The 24,156-nt window shown below is 38.9% G+C and overlaps 1 protein-coding gene across 2 annotated transcripts in view; it reads right to left on the reverse strand.

The window, feature by feature from the left end:
- The window catches only part of LOC134213186 (glucocorticoid receptor), a 145,912-nt gene that overhangs the window by 78,728 nt on the left and 43,028 nt on the right, over positions 1-24,156 (reverse strand). For both annotated transcript variants that reach the window (XM_062691889.1, XM_062691890.1), the window contains exon 2: positions 14,611-14,695. In XM_062691889.1, the coding sequence (XP_062547873.1) occupies positions 14,611-14,695 (85 nt within the window). The remainder of the gene's footprint in view (positions 1-14,610; positions 14,696-24,156) is intronic.

Here is a 24,156-nt window from a genome sequence, read left to right on the forward strand (position 1 = left end):
TGATCCTCAGTTTGAACAAGGTTTTACGCATAGCAGACGCATCAAAGCGATCGTAGCGGAGCGGACACACCATCACGGAGGCGCTAATAACATTTTCAAAGAAAATCCATCGCATTGGTGGTGGTGCTCGATGTGGCGCTGCAGATCATTCAACCTCAACGAACCATAATTTCATATGAAGAAAAGGTTGACCATAAAAATAGCACTGTGGCGATCCCGCACCGCCAGTGCCGATGCTGAAAATTTATTACAAATTGTGGTGTCAGTTAGTTGGAAAGGAACATTGGGAAAAGAAAATTGGTTCTTCTCAGGACCAACATTTTATAAAAAGAAAAAGTTTATTGCGAAAATGGACTGTTTCGGTGGCATCGGGTTTGGCGTGGTAGTTTGGTTGCTGTTAGTGATTCCATCCATTAAAATTTTCTACATCGTCTCCCTCCGACGCGCTGTCAAATTCGCTATTTACGATTGAGTTTTGAACTTTGAAGAAAGTTTATTTCGGATCAACTTTCTTTTATATAAAATTCATGAAGACGCCACCTTTGTGAAAACTATCTAAATACAGCAACTACCTATTAGTGAACGTCGCTTGGACAGACAGATGTCAAGAGATTTCATTTCATTTATTTAGATAACACTGAATCAACAATTTGACGCCACAATGCACGGTTCGAGGCCGCATCTCTCCATCCTCGGATACGCCCCACGCTCGCCAAGTCGTTCTGCACCTGGTCTGCCCATCTCGCTCGCTGCGCTCCACGCCGTCTGGTACCTGCCGGATCGGAAGCGAACACCATCTTTGCAGGGTTGCTGTCCGGAATTCTTGCAACATGTCCTGCCCATCGTACCCTTCCGGCTTTAGCTACCTTCTGGATACTGGGTTCGCCGTAGAGTTGGGCGAGCTCATGGTTCATTCTTCGCCGCCACACACCGTCTTCTTGCACACCGCCAAAGATGGTCCTAAGCACCCGTCTCTCGAATACTCCGAGTGCTTGCAAGTCCTCCTCGAGCATTGTCCATGTTTCATGTCCGTAGAGGACTACCGGTCTTATTAACGTCTTGTACATGACACATTTGGTGCGGTGGCGAATCATTTTCGACCGCAGTTTCTTCTGGAGCCCGTAGTAGGCCCGACTTCCACAGATGATGCGCCTTCGTATTTCACGACTAACGTTGTTGTCAGCCGTTAGCAAGGATCCGAGGTAGACGAATTCCTCGACCACCTGGAAGGTATCCCCGTCTATCGTAACACTGCTTCCCAGGCGGGCCCTGTCGCGCTCGGTTCCGCCCACAAGCATGTACTTTGTCTTTGACGCATTCACCACCAGTCCAACTTTTGTTGCTTCACGTTTCAGGCGGGTGTACAGTTCTGTCACCTTTGCAAATGTTCGGCCGACAATGTCCATGGCATCTGCGAAACAAATAAATTGACTGGATCTGTTGAAAATCGTACACCGGCTGTACACCCGGCTCTCCGCATGACACCTTCTAGCGCAATGTTGAACAACAGGCACGAAAGTCCATCACTTTGTCTTAGTCCCCGGCGCGATTCGAACGAACTGGAGTGTTCGCCCGAAATCTTCACACAGTTTTGCACACCATCCACCGTTGCTTTGATCAGTCTGGTAAGCTTCCCAGGGAAGCTGTTCTCGTCCATAATTTTCCATAGCTCTACGTGGTCTATACTGTCGTATGCCGCCTTGAAATCAATGAACAGATGGTGCGTTGGGACCTGGTATTCACGGCATTTTTGAAGGATTTGCCGTACAGTAAAGATCTGGTCCGTTGTCGAGCGGCCGTCAACGAAGCCGGCTTGATAACTTCCCACGAACTCATTCACTAATGGTGACAGACGACGGAAGATGATCTGGGATATCACTTTGTAGGCGGCATTAAGGATGGTGATTGCTCGAAAGTTCTCACACTCCAGTTTGTCGCCTTTCTTTCAAGAGATAATGTTTGGTAATATGAAGAAACTTCGTCTTGAGTCAAATTCCTGTTGTTATTCCTCGCAACAATACGCATCATAGATAAACAACATCTCATAATCAAATTCAGAATCTTTCGAGAAAGTTTCATTGGATTCTTTGAATTCATAATTCTCCGAACGGTCTGTTGTCTGTGGAAACCCGATCGAAATGGCTCGCGCGCGCCGAAAAGCAACTTTCTTATATCTAATGAAGTAATTTCATTAGCCCCGCCCCTCCATTAATCGTTATGAGTTCACTTTATATTTACACCATAAAGCTCACAAAGAGGCGGGGCTTACGGGTTGAAAGCTGCTGTTCGGCGCGCGCGACCCATTTTGATCGGAATTCCACAGAAGGCGGTTCGACATTCGATGCAGCGAAGCGGACACAGCAGCACGAAGTGGGTGGCAGTGTGGCAATGCTGCAAATTTACACAAGCGATTGGATGCAGTTAGTGATTGGAATGGGAATTGGGAAAAGAAAATTGGTTCTTCTCAGGACCAACATTTTATGAAAAGAAAGAGTTAATTGCGAAAATGGACTGTTTCGGTGGCATTCGGTTTGGCGTTGTAGCTTGGTTGCTGTTAGTGATCCCATCCATTAATATTCACTACATCATCTCCCTCCGACGCGCTATCAAATTCGCTATTTACGATTGATCTCATAATCAAATTCAGAATCTTACGAGAAAATTTCTTACGATTTTTAAAATTTGTCATTCTCCGAATGGTCCGTTTACTGCGGAATTCCGATCGAAATGGCGCTCGCGCGCTCCCGAAAAGCAGCTTTCTTATATCTAATGAAGTAACTCCATTAGCCCCACCCATTCATTAATCGTTATCAGTGCACATTATATTTACACCCATATCAGATCATATAGAGGCGGGACTTACGGGCTTAATTTATTAAATACAAGAAAGCTGCTGTTCGGCGCGCGCGAGCCATTTTGATCGGGATTCCACAAAGAGCGATTTGACATTTAATGCAGCGGAGCGGACACAGCAGCACGAAGGCGTGGGGTGGCAGTGGCAATGCGGAAAATTTATTCCAAATTTTGGAGGCTGAGCGAAAAATCATCAGGTGGCGGCCGGACAGTTTCAACGCAAGATGCCGGCAAGCGTTTGGATGCAGTTAGTTATTAGAAAGTCGCATTGGGAAATGAAAAATGGTTCTTCTCAGGACCAACATTTTATGATAAGAAAAAAGTTATTGCGAAAATGAATTGTTTTGGTGGGATCGGGTTTGGCGTGGTAGCTTGGTTGCTGTTAGTGATTCCATCCATTCAAATTTACTGCATCATCTCCCTCCGATGCGCTATCAAATTTGCTAGTAACGATTGAGTTTTGCACTTTGAAGAAAGTTCATATCGGATTGTCGGATCAACCTTTTGTATAAAGGCCTTTTTGGAGGACATCATCCTCAAAAATTGACGAAATAAAGGAGAAATAAGCAGTGGCGTGAAACGCCAACGTTTATTTCTGCAACGTTTGGTTTTCGCCCGCGATGTAAGCGTACGTGGCAAAGTAAGGATTGTGATGTCCCCGACTGAAAGCCAGTCGAGTGGCTTTAGCGGCCGATGAGTCATGTTAATTCCACGGTTAGAGACTCAAAGTCCATCCAACTGGGAACAACTAATCGACTTCTTGATTGAGTTGGCCTCCGAGCAGTTTGCTCAATGTTAATAAAACGAGACAAATTATTATGGTAAATACCATCATTTTCGAATAGCTACGTAGTCCTACGTCACCTTTGCGTACAACCCGATTGGGCTGCACCTTTGAGTTTTTTATTTAGTGGGATACTTAATTATGTATCCACATCTGCCAGGCGTATACGCAGTTATAGAATTGATATTACTAGATCAACATTTGAAAAGGGCGTATCTGCCAAATTTATTCCTTCTTATTCTTCGTCTACATATATAGCATACATTTGCTCACTAGAAGAATCCTGTGCAACTTTCTAAAATGCATAGTAGCGTGGCTCAAATTAGTACGGAAAAAACTTTTTTCAATTTTTTCGATGGGCCGCCCTCTTATTCGGTTCTATTTGATGCCCTGATGCTCTGGGCAAAATTTCAGTCAAATCGGTCAACGTTTGGACGGTGCCAAGTTTGTTGGAAGTTTATATGGAAAAATGTATCCAGAAACATCCAAAAACAGTGATTTGCAGTTAGACGGCACAATTTAGAAGAATTTACCGCATGGGCGTCCATATACAGATGTGCTCGACTTGCGGTTAGCGGCAGCATAGTATTATATACAATCAGCTCGATAAACTGAACTATTGTGTGTGTTTGTGTGTCCTTGGAATATGAGAACAGCTGTTATGGTCAGTATGTGCTGAAAGCAATCATAAGTAAAGAATTCTCAGCAATTTTAATGATCTTTCAACCCGCCCCGAAATTTTTTTTTTTGCAAATTCCGCGCGAAGATCTAGAAATGCCCACAAAATGTTCCTCACATATTGTGCAAATAGTCAAAGAAGAACTTATTAGCTTTATTAACTATACACATCATAGTTGCTAATCATGATTGGCCGAGAAACAGCAAATATGCCCAGCTCACCAATTAAATAATATTCTTGGGATACAAAAAAGTTATTCTTATTGTATACTTGCTTCGGAGTTTCCAATTCATGACCAATAAAGATGCTGGTCACGTGCTTATAGTCAATTTAGGATTAGGAGAGGAAAATTTGTTTAACACTCATTGTTTTAAGAGACCGAGGAATGCTCTGCATCTCCGTGAGCGCTACGGAAAAGGAATCGTTGGTTGAGAAGGTAATTCATGTGAAACCCCTTGTTGAGCGACAAAATATTTATTGTAAACGAAGTTATTTTGAAAGCAAGAAGGTGAAAATTGTGTTTCAAATCAATCCAACGCAAGATCAATGTGCTTCGTTTAATAATCTTCTACAACACGATCGATTCCGCACTAGATAATTTTGTGCTCTTCGATGCAAACATTAGTTTTATAACTTCGCGTTCTCCCACACTCTCCCCCGCGCGTTCTACCTGGCGTGATCAGCATTAACACGGTCGATTGCACACTGGTTAAAAAATTTCTGCTACGCTAGGTAGATTTTTTTCACTTCGCGTTCTCCCGGACTAGCTGCCGTCCTATGACCAGCAGCAACACGATCGATTCCGCATTCATATTGTGCAAATAGTAAAAAAAAATATCACAAAATTTAAATCATAGAAACACTGATGACGTTTTATAGAAGAAAACTACTTACGTATCTGTCGACTAAGAATGGGGTTATGTAGTAAGCGTTAATAGAAAAAATTGTATGACCTAAATTTGGATAACAACTTAATGGTTTTGTTCAGCGGCGCAGCCAAAAATTTTAATAATGTAAAGTATGGAGTAGTTTAAATTTGTTTCGAAATTCCGCGGAATTCCGTTAAATTTCGTTAGAAGCTAGTTTTTTCTAGCGAAATTTTTGTAATTTTACGAAACGAAACGAAATCGAGAAAACAGATTTCGCCATGCTTAAATTCCGCGAAATTCCGCGGAATTTCGTTTCGAACCACCTGAAACGAAATTTTTCGAAATACCGCATATGCTTACGAGAAAGGCAAAAATGGTCTAGCAAATCTAGAAATCATTTTATTTCGACGCAATTGAAGTCACCTTTTATATTATATATAAAATAACATAACCCTGGAAAGCAGCAAAGCCACTCATAGGAAGGATCTTTCTCCCAAAATCTATCGTTCAATCAGTCTTTACTCGGGATTATTCAGGCAAATTGTTGAAGTGAATCAGCAGGTCCCTCGACCACGAAAGATTCTTTTTGATTTTCAGGGGAGATTCTTCTGAATTTCCGTGAGAAAACTTTCTGATCTTTCATAGGAACACCATCTGACTATCCTTTCGGAAATTTGTCTAAATTTTCACAGGAACTTTTGTGTATTTTTACGGTACATTCTTTCAAATTGAAATCCTGCTTAATTTTAACAAAAATTCTTCTGAATTAAAAAAATCTGACTTGACAAATTCTTCTGAATTAATAATAAATCTGACTATTTTGAAGTGTTCTACATTAACACATTAAAAGCTACGAAAAACAATAACAATAAAACAATAAACAATACAATAAAATAATGAATTAAAACAATACCTTCTGAATCGAAATCCGTCCACCGTCAAAGGTTCAAAATCCGTACAGCTATTCTTTAACTAAATATTTAAATCAAAACAGACTGATTGACTAATCTACAACTGTACAGAGTCCAATACGCTCTTTGAAAAGCTATCGATTGGATTTGTATTCCTCTTATCTTTCTTTATAATTCGCAAGTTGCAATCAAAACACAATTACTTTTGGTGCAATTATGATCTACACAAAAACAAACGGCGCCAGAAACTCCGCGTTTGGTGGCTTGCGATTTTTTTATTTATGTTATTTTAAGTTCAAAGCCTACCTTTCATCTTATTGGCTTAAAAGCTTACTGTCCTGTATTTGGTCAGGATATACATTAATTACCATAAACCTCCTTTAGTTGATTAATAACTCATGAAGTGGACGGATTTCGATGCTGTACGGATACGGTCACCCACGGTAGTAGGTATAATTTTCAACAATGTATCAATAGTAGGTACTCCTGACCCATTTTACGATGGTCCAGGATGCATATTTACGAGAAATGCATTTGCCTGTACGTTACTTATGTTTTGAGTGGTGTGCTTTTGAAAACGCGAATGCTTCCAGTTCTGAATTCCGGGAGACTTGTCACTGCATGTCAGTATTCCGCAATATAAACGATAGCAACATAGCTCCATAGTTAAGGCCTTACTATTCCGAAAAACTTGGTAAAACAACATTTTTGCCTTGCTCGTACAACAAGGTTGTGCCGAAATCATTTTACTCAAAAAACGTACTTTTCTTAGTAGGCTCAGAGACTCATGGTGTGATGTATCAATCGACTCAAATCGATGAACTTAGCAAATGTCTGTCTGTCCGTGTGTATGTGTGTGCACTGTGCACATATGCCATACAAAAACATTTGCCAATTTTTTTACATTGTAATTCTTAATCAATTTCTCGCAACAAGTTGCATTCGACAAAGAATAAGAAGATTTGATAGCATGCAAATTAAGACGCATAACGCCATAACGCTTCTCCAGGTATGGAAAAGCTCGAATGAAACGCGCACGATAATAATACTTTACTTTATTGTTGTAAATACATTTTGTAAATAATTCAGCATTTCAACTATTTTTTCGATAAAGTAGGGAAACGGTTCGGCACTTCATCCCATAGCTCCTATTTCCATCCCATCAAAAACAAAGCAATGAAAAGAATTTGGTTTGTTTCTTATTTTTGTGATTTTTTTCACCAGTGAGCACGCTTGTTAGCAAAAAGAAGCGACAAGATTGGTGCTGTATTTCTTTGTTTTGCGATGAGATGAATATATGTCCAGTGAGATGGGAAACGGAACAGTTCCCCTATTTGTTTGATTAATTGTGTTGTTTAATAATGCTCGAGAGAGGCATAATTACTGCTAGGTGGAAAAAGCTGTTTTTTTTTCAAGAAGATGTAGTTTTGACGCACAAAAGTGTAGATGCGTATTTCGACTTGATCTCAACAGTAAAGCCGTCTTCAGTTTTTCGTACATGATTCGTGATAATTCGACAAAAATCGTATCTGTAAAGTAACAATCATGTGGTGGATTTAGATGGGATAGATAATTTATCTGATCTATGCCGTGCTTTATTCGGAATAATTAGTTCGATTTTGCAAATGTTGTCACAATCCTAAAATGATATAACCAATGCTAGTGATGAACCTAATTTTAAAATTAAAAAATCACTTAAATAAAGAAAAAAATACAAAAATGGCTTACATGCGGTTATTTGAAAAATCAAACCATTAAAGTTAAAAATAAAATATTAAAATATTTAAAATAAGTATAATTTAATAAAAAGGGTATGGTGAGTGATATAATTTAAAATTACAAAATGCAAATGAAAACAATCAATTACGTGCAAAATGTAAAAAAATCGTTTCGTTTCGTAGAACTTTGAACCTTTATTCAAAAAGACTAATATTTTGTTATAATCAATAATAATATTACTTTTTCGTTATCGCTTATTAGGGAGTCCACTATTAGTCATTTTACTACACAATTCAGCTGTCACATCTTAATCCATAAAGTCAAAAAATTCTACAAAATATTCACCATCTCGCGTGATCATGGTTACTCAACGCGCGCCATCAATCAATCATATGTTTGTCGTTTTCTGTTTTGTTTTCATCGGTGAAATAGCGTATGTTACTAAAAATAGAAGAATTATTTTACAGTGCTTCATTGGCCTATACCGCATCTGTACGCGTCTCTCACCAGCTGACAGACAAAATTCGAGTTCATTATCGGTACGCATTCCCACCAGACACACGGTGTCACAACGCATAATCAAACGAATTTCCGTAGGTGCAATTTAATTCATGAATTGCTCAAGCTGACAAATGAAAATGACCTAATGCTTGAAAACATGACTCACTGTGTTTTATTTCCCGCGAGAAAGATTTAATTTTTCGCTTTTTTCCGGTAACATGACTATACCGAGCTATGTGTACAACTTTATATGTAAGACTACCATTTCGTACCCTGCAAACATATTGAAAAGCAATGGTTATGGTACTTAATTGTCGCACTGAATAAATTCGCCATGTTCTCAGGGATGATCGATTGAATACATCAAGCATTAGAAAAAAGATGGATTGGGATAAAAAGGGTCATAAAATACAGAGAAAGTTTGTTGCTAAGCTTTCTGACATTAAAATGTCTAATTGCTTTTGCACAAACTCTTCATCTCTTTCTGATGGGATCGCAATATGCTTTGTGTGATTTAGGAGATCTTGGCTGTTAAAAAATTGCGGCAAATAGTGTGCTTCCCTCTGGTAGAGGTGATGTCGTGCTTCTTTATTAATTTGAGTATTCTGACTTATTGGCGATGTATTTTTGTTTGAGTGTGAAGCATTTCTTGTTAAATCTCTGAAAAAAAATATTGTGGAAACGATTTCGTTGTGAGAAATTCACAAAAAAAAGTTTATTAGATATCAAGCTTGCTCGAATAAATATCATACAAAGTAACATGCTCAGCTTTTTATTATCCGTCTTGATTGTATGACCCTATGCAAAAAAGAACACTAATATGGTCCTAGTTGGGGTCTCCAGTGAGCCTTGCGAGCAAAGGCGTAGGATTGCCATTCCAGAGATTGGTCTAGGATGTTTTCGAATGGGAAACATAGTGTATCCATTGTACTTGCCACACAAGACACATATTCATGCAATGACGGGCATAGAAAAGCTTTCAATTAATAACTGAGGAAATGCTAATAGAAAACTAAGTTGGAAAGCAGGCCAAGTTCCAGTTGCAATATAGAGCCATTAAAGAAGAAGAAGCTGGTCCTAGAGTCGGTTCTGTTCCGGCAGACGAACGGTTGCTGTCACCGGCCTCCTTTTGAGCTTCTTTCACGAACACAAATCTTAATTACGACGAAGAATTATGAGAGTGTCTTAAAAGATATATACATCATACCAAAGCAAAAATGAAGATGGGATACACTATCTACCGCAATGGGTGATACTGATGCCGGTGCTACCAAGCTGGAAGCTGGTTCGCCTCGGTGAGCAGCTTGAAATGGTATAATAATTTCCACTTCCATGATCCGTGTCCGGGGCACTACTCGCCCTGGCACTCCAAAATCGGAGGATGTTGCCGTCTGTCTGAAGAGTTCCCATCGAGAAGTGGCTTCCACTACCGCTCTGGTGCCGCTCTATTGCTGCATAGTAAAGCACAGCCGACGTCAAATTATGCGGCAGTCAGGACCAGAAGATAATTGTTTGACTGAGATGTGCGTCCTAATTGCTGAAATGAGCTGGAAGCGGCGACATCGCCCCAGTCAAGAGCATCGACTAGGAGAGTAGGTAGGTCGGTTGGTTGCTATAGGACTTGGGCAGATGACAGAAACTAGCAAGTTTCTTTGTTGCGCAACAAATTTGCATATAATTGATGAAAACATGATTTTAATATTCATTATTAATCCAAACGGATTCCTCTATAGTGTAAACAGGATAATTAATTTCATTTTGTATTCATTTTTAATGAATATTGACAAGACTCAGCTAGAGATGAATCTCAATTAAATATTAACTCATATTTCAAAAAAGGATATGGAGGAATAGATATTAATAAGTGTGGAATACCAATCCCAAGCAGCATGCGCAACATATTTCAAATAGCTGTTTGTTCCTATTAAATTGCATTGAAGACACTGGCAATAATCGAGTCACACCAAAGCAACTTTTCAGTTTCAGAAATACACAACGTTTCATTTACGTTTAAGTGGTGTCGCAATATGCCATGCATCTAACTTCTTGGATGATTTGAAATTCAATGTGGTGCATATCAGAAACAAAACAGATATGTTGCAGAATTGATAACAATTTGGTTCATTGCTGTTACGACAATGTTTCTGATATGCTGCAAAGCACTTTGAGCTCAGCTGAGCAGTATTTTATTTTTGACAGTCCCCTGCATGTTCCGTATAAGGTACAATAAAGTTACAAATGACTGTTGTTTATGTAGTGCACTTGTAGCAGTATCTTCAAATAGAATTGATGGTGTGCTGGTTATGGTAGAAGGTTGCAATTCTCAAGGTCCATGGTTCGATTCCCGGTTGGTTTTTGTGTTTTTATTTTCGTTGTAGCCGCAAGATGTTGCAAATAGGCTCCACCTCTTGCGCTTTTCGTGTTACAAAGGAGTTCCAAATACGACTTGTTGTGCATAACTCAGACCTTTAGTAAGTCACACCACAGTTGAGATTACTCACTGAGAAACAAGTGGTGTTGCTTGGGATGCAGTTGAGAAGCTCATTACATTGGATGAGGGTTTTTCATTCGCCACGATAATCTCTCTCAATAGTTTACATATATTTTTTGGTTGGACTACATACAAAGCAATGGCCAAAACTACCAAAATATTTTTTCGTAATTAAGGTACACTGGGAAGTGAGAGAAAAAATCGTTCATGATTAAATTAGTGTAAAATCAGTTTAAATGATATAAATGTATCACCAATTACACTTCGATTGTTCAGTTCCCAAGAAGCAAGCAAGGATTTCAATCCTCATATTGAGCCTTCTTATATTTTTCAATTTTAACAACCAAATCGTAACGGATTGGATGCGTTACTCGTCACATCACTCGACTCAGCTTAACGAATTGAAATCATTGAAATCTGTTTGTGTATACTGTGTATTGATGTGTAATTGTGCATGCATGTGCCTGTATATACAATATGTTACACTTCTCGCGGAATCCAAATTTAAAACTACTCGCGTTTTCAAGGGCACACCACTTTTTTTTACAGAAGCAACGCACAACGGTCACTTTTCTTTTTTCACGCACGCTGCGACACAGCAAAGCTGAAAATGACAGTCGGTTTTAACTATTCTGATAAATTTTAGGATTATTCCTCAACATTGCAACCACAGATTGTTTTCGTTTATCTGAACATTATTTTCTTCAAATATTCAAAAACAAAATATCATAAATAGAAAAGAACGAAAAACATATTTCTCCTGCATTTCATTTTCGTGTATGCAGATCCCCAATATCCCCTGAAATAGCCTGAATGTTACTTTAAAACATTAAATTCGGTTGTATGACATTCGCCAGAAAGTCATTTGCCAGAAGGCCTTTTGCCAGAATCAATTTGCCAGAATGGACCATTCCCCAGAAAGTCGTTTGCCAGAATGCACCATTCCCCAGAAAGCCATTCGCCAGAATGTACCATTCCCCAGAATGCACCATTCCCCAGAATTGGTCGTCACTAATTTGCCATGCGCGAGTTTGCTCAGTATGCGCAATAATTCTTAACGGCATGAATTGGCATAACATAGCGTTAAAAGAGAGGGTCATTTGCCATATAGTTGTTTTCTACTGAGGAATAAAACACCCGGTCGATAATAGCATTGAAAATAACTAATCTGTACATAAGATGTGTGCATACATAAGCCGAGTATAGTAGCTTGCCTGGATTAAGGCAAAAATGGCGGATATGATCCTTTCTTTCAAATATCTGTTTGTCCTGATTAAGGCAATGGAGGGTGTGATCCCTTCTTCCAAAATAGGTGCTTACCCAGATTTAAGTAATGGTAGATGTGACTCCTTCTTTAAAAATAGGCGTTTGCCCGGATCAACGCAATGGTTGATGTAATTCCTTCTTTAAAAGTAGGCGCTTGAACCCTTCTTTAAAATTAAGCGATTGCCAAAATTAAAACAATGGTGGATATGATCCCTTCTTCAAAAGAAGGCGCTTGTCCGAATTAAGGCAATGGGTAATGTGATGCCTTCTTTGAAATTAGGTGCTTGCCCCGATTAAGGCAATGGTTGATGTGAACCTTTTTTTGAAAATAGGTGTTTGCCAGGATTAAGGCAATGGTCGATATGATCCCTTCTTCAAAAGAAGGCGCTTTTCCGGATAAGGGTAATTGTGCATGTAATTCATTCTTTAAAAGAAGGCGCTTGCTCGGATTAATGCAATGGTGGATGTGGTCCCTTCTTTAAAAGTAGGCGTTTGCCTCAAATGAAGCAATGGCGGATGTGATTCCTTTTTTTAAAAGTAGGCGCTTGCCCAAATTAAAGCAAAAGTGGATGTGATCCCTTCTTTGAAAATAGGCGTTTGTCAGAAATGAAGCAATGGTGGATATGACCCATTTCTTAAAAAAGGTGCTTGCTCCGATTAAAGCAAGGTGTTCAGTCCGCAAGGCGGGCTGAAGTACGGTGATTGGTCAGATACAATCAACCAATCAGAGCGCAGTAGCCATCTCGATTCAACTATAAAACAGCGCGCTGTTCTGCAACCGTCATTCAGTTATTCAAACGCCACGGACGAAGCAAGCCGAAGCAGCAGACCCGAAAAGGAATCCAGCAACGAGCGAGAACGAGACCGACCCGACACCCGCAGCCGTGCGGCGATCAGCAGCTGTGCGTAGAGCAACAGCCTTAGGAGTGCGAGGGGTGGTGCAGCTGATTCTTGCTGATGCATCGTCACCGACGTCGCCCGATATCGCAAGCGTTGCGTAGTGGTAGTGGTAGCAGCGAGGCTACGAAGAAATTTTGTGTATACTGAAGAAAATTAATACATAGAATGAAGAACTAAACTGTGTAGCTCTGTGTTTTGCTCCAACGTTCGCTCCCTTTTCAACACCACTCCAACCGGCTCTTTTCAGAGCCAATTCAGAGTTAATAATAATTTTCCAATTGAAAGAGTTAAATAATTTTCGACGGCCGTTTCGGCCTATCCAGAGGGACGATCCATCGTCAACAGACAGCCAGTCCCAGACCTGCCTCCATTGCGACGGCAACCACCGGTGTTGTCCATCCGTGGCTCGGTCCTACGAGGGGAACGGGCAATCCATCCGACCAGCAGCGCAGCATACAGTCCACCTAGCCTTCAACACAAGGATAGATGTTATCCCGGTGTCCCGGCGGCCTAGCGATAAGATGCTCGGCTATAAAACAAGACAATGCTGAGGATGACTGGGTTCGATTCTTGGTGCCGGTCTAGGCAATTTTCGGTTTGGAAATTGTCTGGACTTCCCTGGGCATAGAAGTATCATCTGTTAGCCTCATGATATACGAATGCAAAAATGGCAACTTGACTTAGAAAATTCACGAAACTTCAGAAACTGTGGAAGTACTGAAGGAACACTAAGCAGTGAGGCGGCTATATCACAGTGGGGATGTAATGCCAATGAAGAAGAAGATGTTATTCCTTCTTTAAACGTAGGTGGTTGCCAGTGTCCGTGTTTGAATATGTCAATTGTGGAAATGATTCCTTCTTTAGAAATAGACATTTTGCATAGACTTGTAGATATAACTTCTTCAATGAAAGCAAATGGCGTCTAGTATGACTTAAAATGATATTATCCAATTGTAGATATGATTTAATTTTTAATGAAGTCTGCGTGTGGAATGAGACGAAGAAATATGATATCCATTCGTAAACAGTTTGTTTGGTATTTTTTGATAAACAGTATCCATCTTTCAGAAAATTGTCTAATATGTTGAATAAACCCTTTTATGAAAATTAATTATACCGCAAATCCCTTCATCACAAAATGATGCCAAATCCACTAAATAATGCAAAATTACCTTCTTTATATATTTTTTTCTATTCTTTAGCCATCAATAATAATTGGAATTTCCAGTTTTACTATTTCTGGGGAATGGTACATTCTGGCAAATTACATTCTGGCAAATGGTCTATTCTGGGGAATGGCTTTCTGGCATATGGTCCATTCTAGCAAATGGGTTTCTGGCAAAAATCATTCTGGCAAATTGATTCTGGCAAATGGTTTTCTGGCAAATGTCATACAATCATTAAATTCTTTCTTTATGGCATCCAGATGATATAATCTAGTAAAAACGCGTTGAAATTAGTTTTGGCCAAAATTCTTATTTTAGCGACCATTACATCAGTTTAAAATGAAAATTTCCATCATAATTCAATGTGAAGTTGGAATAAATGTTCATGTCAAGAAAAAATAAAACTCTGCTATGGAAACCCCAAAAGAGCATAACAAAAGAAAGTAATGCCATAAAGTGTTTAGAACGTACTTAGCTCCATGTCATGTTCCTGAATCAAATCATCCTCCTGATCCAAGTCGCCATCGGACTCCGTGCCCGAATCGTGTCCGTCAATCTGCAATAAAAAATAAATGAAACGAAGAAGTACAAATTAGTTAAATATCCCGATCTGAAGCTAATAAATCATTATTAGGCAGAAGCCTAACCATTTATTTTTGTTAGAAAATAAATGCAAAACGATATTTTTTTTCTATAGACCTCTCTTGCCTTTTTTTATTATATTGAAAACTTTGCAATAATGAACTGCTATTTATATATTCATTTAAAGAAATTCACATTTTTATATATATTTGGAAAAAAAATGATATTGACGAGATTTACCATTTTTTCTAAGTTTTATTGCAAGTCCTAATTGTTTTCATACTGATTTCTTCGGATAAAAGTACAATTATCAAATGACAGGATGATTTCCTTCAGTCCCCAAATGCTCAGGAAAACCGAGCAGGTATTCCAGCTCAAAGAATTTTCTAGACCGAACCGAGCAGAGAATCCACCACCTCTGTCTCGGTAGTGCCGTGCCTATATAAGTATATCGGTACATCGATCTCTGGCTGTCTGAGATCGCCTATTTGAATAAGAGTGCGATGCTTATTTTGCTCGGACGCTCTCTTCATCTGAAGCAGTAACTTTTGTGTATTGGTTCACCGAAACGCTCACAAGATTTTATTGTGTCATAAATGCATATTTGCTACTGTCTAATTATTAGCATTGCCATCCATTCAAGATATCGCTAGCTAACGTCGAGAAATAAGGTTGTATTTGGGTTCTTTCGTCCGCATGGGTGATTCTTGTTTTGCTCGATTTAGGATTTTTTTTATTGCTTTTTATCTTGTTTTTGTTTGCATTTTATTTTTACGTCATTTGCGATTTGCTTCTTTTATTTCCTCGGTTGAGCGAGCAATGTTTTTTTTCACACGTCACGCGATGTTATTTTTATGCATACGGCCAAACATATGGCCGTTTCGGTAGGACAATTTCGTCAATCATCTTTCATGTGACATTCGCCACATTGGCACGATTTAGTTCATTGATCAGTGGATCAGTAGATCACCAGTACTTTTTGGTTAGATTTAATAGAAATTCGAAATGAAACATGTATGATCGTGCCAAAACATGTCTTTACGTTTGTGTGCCATATTCGCATTGTGTTGTGTGTCAAATAATTTAATTCCACCATGTTTCTTGTAGTACATAGCGTGGATAAAGGCAACTGCTGCTATGTAGGAATGTCACTGCAGCGAAGCTCAATACGCTTAGAATATTAAATAGATGTCTTTATTGCTAAAACTACTGGGGTCTTCTGTTGTTCAGCGGTATGTTGCGCGTCTACAATATACGTGCTACAAACATACGGACTGGGTTCAAGCTCCGGTCTGTTTCCCCGGAATACCAAAATTGGGACCATCCTTATCCGTGTGGTAAGAAGCGTGGCTACAAAACAAGACCATGCTGAGGAAGGTTGAGTTCGATTCTCGGTCCGATCTAGAAAATTTACGGGTTGGAAATTGTCTCAACTTCCCTGGTAACAAAAAAAATCATCATTTCAGAAGAAGCGTGGCTACAAAACAAGACCATGCTGAGGAAGGTTGAGTTCGATTCTCGGTCCGATCTAGAAAATTTACGGGTTGGAAATTGTCTCAACTTCCCTGGTAACAAAAAAAATCATCATTTCAGAAGAAGCGTGGCTACAAAACAAGACCATGCTGAGGAAGGTTGAGTTCGATTCTCGGTCCGATCTAGAAAATTTACGGGTTGGAAATTGTCTCAACTTCCCTGGTAACAAAAAAAATCATCATTTCAGAAGAAGCGTGGCTACAAAACAAGACCATGCTGAGGAAGGCTGGGTTCGATTCTCGGTCCGATCTAGAAAATTTACGGGTTGGAAATTGTCTCAACTTCCCTGGTAACAAAAAAAATCATCATTTCAGCCGATTGTACCTTATCTGGCATAATTTCGGCTGGCTCAGCGGTCGTATGACATAATGGTCATTTGGTATAATTGTCGAAATAACTCTTGCTGACTGTAGAAAACCTAATTGAAAATCAAGTCGTTTTCGGCCGTTGCAGTCTTGTAAAGCAGCAAAAACAAGTTTACTTCTGCATCCGACGGTTTCGGTTTTTCAAGGATTCTAAAAATGTTTGCAATTAGTTTTAATTTTACATTTTGTTTTTAGCCCATCCCTAGTTTTACTCACTGAAGCTTGTTTAGTTGTTAGAATGGTAGTGTTACACACTAATTTGGTCCATTCAATAGAAAAAATATATAATTGTCGTTTGGCATAATTGTAATTAGAGGCTAGAGCTATGTGATTGATGAATAAGTTCTTTTTTTACACGGGTGGGTTTTAGTCGATTAAGACCCCTAGCGTCAATTAAACTATGAATCAACCCCACGAAACAATCAAAGAAAATTCAAGAGGTATTTAAAAAGCTGTAAGAGGTTAGGTTTACCGAGAAATTAATGAATTACAACCGTGCAAAAAAAAAAATTGGGTGTAATTGGACGACGCGGCAAAAGAAAAATAAAAAATGTTGCTGTAAAAACAGGAGCATTTCAAATGTAAACACGGCTAGAAGCTAGTAAAACAGCATGGAAATAATTTAACATTGGTAGCTACTGTTTTGACTCAAACTCCGAAAATGATTTATATTCCGAACACTCGTTTTAAAATGGCCATTTAGGCTTTTTTCGTGTAATTTTCTTCAAAAGTAATCTTGATCCTCAGTACGGAAAACCTATGAAAGTTTTAGTTTTAAGCCGCTGAAACGTCAGTGTTCGGGATTTGAGTCGACACGGTAGTTTTATTTTCCATGAAACGATACGCAAGAGAACTTGAAAAGCATTTTTATTTTTAAATGCTTTATGAAAAATTGTTTAAAGAGATACCATATTGTCGAGCTCAGATTGGGTCAGATTGTAGTGACCCTATTGCCTATGCGTACAATTAGTAGTATTAGTATGAAAATGAAACATTTTTTTTTCTTATGCAGCGTACACACCAGTCAAGCAGTTTGACGAACATTTACTCCACCCCCAAGAAAATGCATCGGTTGCTGCTTTGTTTGACCGTGTGTGAAGTTGTTCGAACAAGCGTTTGACAGTTGGCGGCTCGGTTGGAAAAAATTAAAACGGTTTGATTTTGGTTTGAGTAGTCGGGGCGGAGTCAAGATTTGCGGAACATGTTTGAGCATTTGTTGTGAAGTTGCACAAACCCTCATATATTTTTTGATGGTTGGTGCTCAAGTTGGCGCTTCGGTCGTTCATGTGTGATATTTTTTTGTTGTTCGAATAAATTGATTGTTCGTGCCGCTGTTGGAAAAACTTGATGGATGTTTGAATAAACGAGAGGTGGAGTCAATGTTGGTCAAACTGCTTGACCGTGTGTACGTTCCATTAGACTGGACTGTCAGAAGACAGTCAGAGCTTTGTCAGAAAGACAAAGCAGAAATACCTTAGCCAACTCGGGCTGAAGCTGATGATCATTCGGCACAAATTACTTGTCTTTTTCTTTCAAGTAGTATTATAGTATAGTATTCACAGTATTCACCCATGCATTTATATAGGGCCGACACTTTCACGCATCAGCGAGTGAACTGGATGGACTGTCACTGCGGGCTGCGTGTGCGATGAGAAAATAGGTCTTTTGTTTACTTTATCTTCGATTGTTGCTGCTAGAGTGTGAACAGGCAATGGTATCAATATCCTACAAATCTCAGTCACTGCGACTGAAAATTCGCACCACTGGTCGAGTGAGTAAATTGGTGCGCGATCGGACGTGTTTTAAGTAGGTATCAGGTATCAGGTATCAGAACGTCGGCTCAGGAGGCGCGTTCCCCTCAATCTGGGAGATTTGTGCCATCACCATCACTGGCCTTTCTCATCATTTACCTGACGGAAAAGGAAGTGAAAAGGGGAAGGAAGAGGAAGTGAAGTTGGAAAGGAGAATGGAACCATTTATAGGAAAGCCTATTATGGAGACTCACACGCATTCAGCTAGGGACTAAAGAGAGGTGTCACAAAAACACAGAGGACGTAACAATGGACGAACGTCAAAGACGAAACACAGACTGCACTGTGAAAAACGCATAATGCGAATCCATATAGGTGACAATCACAAAGTACATTGTAAAAATCACATAATGCGAATCCATATAGGTGGCAATTTGTTGAAAACTAAGTATAACACATATTCATAACCCCATTCTTATTGAACCTCACGTTGAGATTGAACAAGAGTAGCCGAACCCGAACGTCAAGACAAAACACAGAGTACACTGTGAAAAACGCATCATGCGAATCCATATAGGTAACATACACAAAGTACATTTAAAAAACGCATAATGCGAATCCATATAGGTGGCAATTTGTTGAAAACTAAGTATAACACATATTCATAACCCCATTCTTATTAAACCTCACGTTGAGATTGAACAAGAGTAGCTGAAGCCGAACGTCAAGGACTAGACACAGAGTACACTGTAAAAAAACGCATAATGCGAATCCATATAGGTGACAATTTGTTGAAAACTAAGTAAAAAAACATTTTCATAACCCCACCCTTGTTCAACCTCAAGTTGAGATTAAACAAGAGTAGCTGAAGCCAAACGTCAAAGACGAAACACAGAGTACACTGTAAAAAGCGCATAATGCGAATCCATATAGGTGACAATTTGTTGAAAACTAAGTAAAACACATATTCATAACCCCACTCTTATTTAACCTCACGTTGAGATTGAAGAAGAGTAGCCAAAGCCGAACGTCAAAGACGAGGCACAGAGTACACTGTGAAAAACGCATAATGCGAATCCATATAGGTGACAATTTGTTGAAAACTAAGTAAAAAAACATTTTCATAACCCCACCCTTGTTCAACCTCAAGTTGAGATTAAACAAGAGTAGCTGAAGTCAAACGTCAAAGACGAAACACAGAGTACACTGTGAAAAGCGCATAATGCGAATCCATATAGGTTAAGGTGGCTCAAAAAACACTTTTTTTGATGGGCCGCCCTCTTATTTGATTGTTTTTGATGCCCTGATGCTCTGGACAAAATTTCAGCCAAAACGGTCTACGTTTGGGCGGTGCTAAACTCGTTGGAAGTTTATATGGAAACATGTATGCAGAAACATTCAAAAACAGTGATTTGCAGTTTGACGGCACATTTTACGATCAAGAACCATGATACTCATTCAGTTCTTGTAGAATTAAATACAGAATGTTATGCTGAAAACCGCGAGAAGATTAGAGTTTATTAGGCAAAGATATTAGCAATTTACTGGAGTGTTGTAAGGGTGAATTTATTTCTTTTCAAAGGTAAAAGAAACGAAATTTGCTCAAACCCCACTTCAGAGAAATGCTAATAACTTAGCTGGGCAAACTCTAATCTTCTCGCGGTTTTCTGCATAACATTCTGTATTAAATTCTTCGAGATCTGAATGAGTATCATAGTTCTCCATCGTAAGTTGTGCTGTCCAAATGCAATTCACTGTTTTTGGATGTTTCTGCATACATTTTTGCATATAAACTTCCAACGAGTTTAGCACCGCCCAAACGTAGACCGATTTGGCTGAAATTTTGTCCAGAGCATCAGGGCATCAAAAACAATCAAATAAGAGGGCGGCCCATCAAAAAAATTGAAAAAAGTTTTTCCCATACTAATTTGAGCCACTTTAATATAGGTGACAATTTGTTGAAAACTAAGTAAAATACATATTAATAACCCCACTCTCATTTAACCTCACGATGAGGTTGAATAAGAGTAGCCCATTATCTCGGAGAATTAAAAGGTAAATAAGCCATAGCTCCGGTTAGCGCAGCGAGGGCTAAAATACTGTGAAGGGGGCCCTGGTGCTTCACAGGCTCCGTTTGCGGTTAGGTTCTTATTAGACCCCCCCTAACCATTCATTCGTAGGCACGGTAAGCATAAAGCCGCATCACACCGAGAATTAGGGGTCACCTGTATGGTGGACGTTTACCACTGGAACAGGCAATCCGTAATGTTATTCTTAGCCAGATAACCAGCTGCCGACACCACACGGCTATCTAGGCTGTTCGTGGAGAGAAGTTAACATTGACTTTACGTCAACTCTCAATGTGGCCGAACAGCCATAAATTGGTGCGCGATCGGACGTGTTTTAAGTAGGACGCAGAACATTCGCGAAATCCGAGTATGTTGTTCTGTTTGAAGTGTTTAGTGAATAAGTGTTCCATTGAACGTGATTTGTGATGAGAAGCATTTGCAAGATCCAGGTTACTTTGTTCTGCTTTGGACGGTTCGTAAGTAAATTAATGAATATATTTTAAAACATTTTCAGCATGTACTATTATTGACAAAAGCTCTATATTGTCAAATAGAGCTCCCTTTTATTCTCACCTTACTCAGTAACACAAATTTTCCCTCCTGAGACATCTATGCTACTGTATAGGGAAAGATACTTATCCGAAGTACCAATTTGCGACACAGTACACAGATAGAAAAATCCACTGAAATTTACGCTAAAAATCATGCACATAAATGGAACATCATTACTAGCGTAATTCCACACGGGATATATCCTAAATGTATAGAATTTTTCTGGGGCCCTCCTTAGCCGTGCGGTAAGACGCGCGGCTACAAAGCAAGACCAAGCTGAGGGTGGCTGGGTTCGATTCCCGGAGCCGGTCTAGACAATTTTCGGATTGGAAATTGTCTCGACTTTCCTGGGCATAAAAGTATCATCGTGTTAGCCTCGTGATATACGAATGCAAAAATGGTAACTTGGCTTAGAAACCTCGCAGTTAATAACTGTGGAAGTGCCTAATGAACACTAGGCTGCGAGGCGGCTATAGTACACTTCGTGAATCCCCATAAATTTGAAAACAGACAGCACATTCGCACCATCTTACGCCACAAAGGGTGACCAACACCTGAAAACGATAGCCAAAGGGTGCGATAGTTAAAAAAAATTACACTATGACCATTTAGCCTATAATTATAAATTTTTGAAAACTCGAATTACATTTTTCAGAATTTTATTTTTAAACTCAGATATCAAAATGGGGCTATTGGATGATTTCTAGCAAATTATTTTGACATGTTGTATAGCATATTGGATAATACGTTTAAACACCCCTCGACATGTCTCTTTGCTACATTGCTTGCCTTTTGTGACACCATGGCGCTACTGTGCTGTCTCTTGAATTCAGCCAGAGTGGACTATATTGGTAATAGAGTATATTTGCTTGCCCTCAACTGAGCCAATGCCTGAGTTGTAAGAAGGAACCATATTCACTCTTGCCTTCTGTCGATCAAGTACATCCTTTTGAAAAAGGAATCATATCTGCTCCTGCTTTAGAACGAGTAAGTGCCTGAATTGGAAGAAGCGACCAAATTTTCCTTCAAACTTCCGTCATTTGTAGATCCTCTAGAGTAACATGTTGATGGCAATCTTGTTTCTTACCCAGAGGAAAAAGGAAGGTAAGTTGGAAAGGCAGATAGAATAAAAATTTCATGAAGATTACCAATGTACCTCCAAGCAGTGATTTTTATGTAGGGTATCCACTCATGGTTTGAATCAAAATGATGGCGTATGACTTGTCATCGAAACTAGGTCAAACTTAGCTTATGTAGTTCATAAGGTGCATCACCCTTCAAATTGCAGCTTGTTCCTAATAAATTGCATTGAAGTTTCTGGAAATACACCAAGTCACATTAAAACCACTTTCCAGTTTCAGATACACACAATGCTCCATTTCCATTTCAGTGAGGTTGCAATGTGTCACGTACCTGACTTCTTAACAGATAACAGATAACTTGCACGAATAATTACACTTTAGTTAATTGCTGTTACCACAATGTTTCTGATATGTTACAAAAAACTTGAGGTACTCTAAAAGGTACAATGATGTAACAAATTGATGATGTGATGGTTATAGTAGTAGGTCAAAAGCCATGGTTAGATTTTTAGTTGATTTTTGTGTTTCGGCTTATTCTACGAGTGAAGTGACGTGAAGTTGCTCGAATGAGAATAGCCGTATTCTCCAATTCGAACAATATGGCAACCTTACGAGAGAATAGTCAAAATCGACTCACCTCACGTCACTCTACTCGTAGAATAAGCTCAAATTTAAACTTTAAAAAACATGATTTTATCTCCTGAAAAATTTACTTCATTGAATTTTATTACCTTTTCCGTGTAAAAAAATAGTTTTGATCTTAAATACAATGTTGCTATTCTGGTTTCCGTCTTTTGTAATATGTCAATAGCGATCTTGTTTTTGACAAAAAGATGGTAAATGAAACAGGCGGATATAATGGAAATTCCATGTGTACTGCTAATGCAATGCTGTGTGGGATGCAATGCCAATAAGAAGAAAAAACAGAATAATACACCTAGCGGTGATGGCATGGCGCCTTTCTCGTGTATTATAAAACAAGAAAAAACACAAGAGTAACAAGAAAAGTACATAAGAAAGGTTCATTTGAATGTATTGCGGCAGTTCTTGAAAAAAATTTGTTTGTCGATTTTGAAAAAAAAATTCCAAGGAAAAAATGGGAAAAATGATTTTTTAATAACTCCGGAACGCAATGGCCGATTTTCAATAGCGCAATTTTCAATAGCGAAAAATTAGGAAGGATTCCGCGTTGAATGCAACCTGTTGCTAGCCTCGGATAAGGCTAAGTAAAAAATAGTGTGTCTTACATTTTTTTTGTACACATACACACACACATACATACAATCAGACATCACCTCAATTCGTCGAGCTGAGTCGATTGGTATATAACACTATGGATCTTCGAGCTTTCTATCAAAATTTCGCTTTTGGAGTGATTCTATAGCCTTTACGTATAAGGTACCCCGGGGCAAGTGAAAATACGGGGTAAGTGGGTACTATGGCTGCGATTAATCGGTGAACGTTTTTAATGGTAACAATGTTCTAGAAAGATGAAGCAGAACTATCAACGAATTCACCTGACACAAAAATATTTGGAATCAAAACCATTTGCGACACCATACTAATGGTATTGCTTAATCATGACTTTAAACTACCGCGAAAAGCTATTACCTTTATTTTAATTTGATTGATTTCCAACGAAATATTCGTTTCTAAATTCATCATTGATGTAGAAAGTGAATATTTTGAGCAATTAAATAATTTTGAGACATTGTAAATTATTTAAAAGTTTTGATTTAAGACAAAATCTGCAATTATCACTTGCCTTTAAGTTTTAACATACATGGGGCAAGTGGGACATATTTGAACAACATTTTCGATTGAGCCATTTTACCTGATTTTAGATTGTTGTCTAGTGAAAAATAACATCGACACTCATATGTCATATGGACTGAATCAAATGCAGATGATATCGTTGGTTTCGATGTTAAGAAGGAATATACAGTTGATTTACCAAATGCGAATTTTATTTTCTGAAACTTATCTCCCGCATGGAAAAGAGCAATGGTTTTAACTATGCGAAAATTTTAGTTTACAGTGCATCAGATTATAAATAGACTATTTATTCTACAATAGATCAACA

This window comes from Armigeres subalbatus, chromosome 2 (assembly GCF_024139115.2).
Source record: "Armigeres subalbatus isolate Guangzhou_Male chromosome 2, GZ_Asu_2, whole genome shotgun sequence".
Lineage (NCBI taxonomy): Eukaryota > Metazoa > Arthropoda > Insecta > Diptera > Culicidae > Armigeres > Armigeres subalbatus.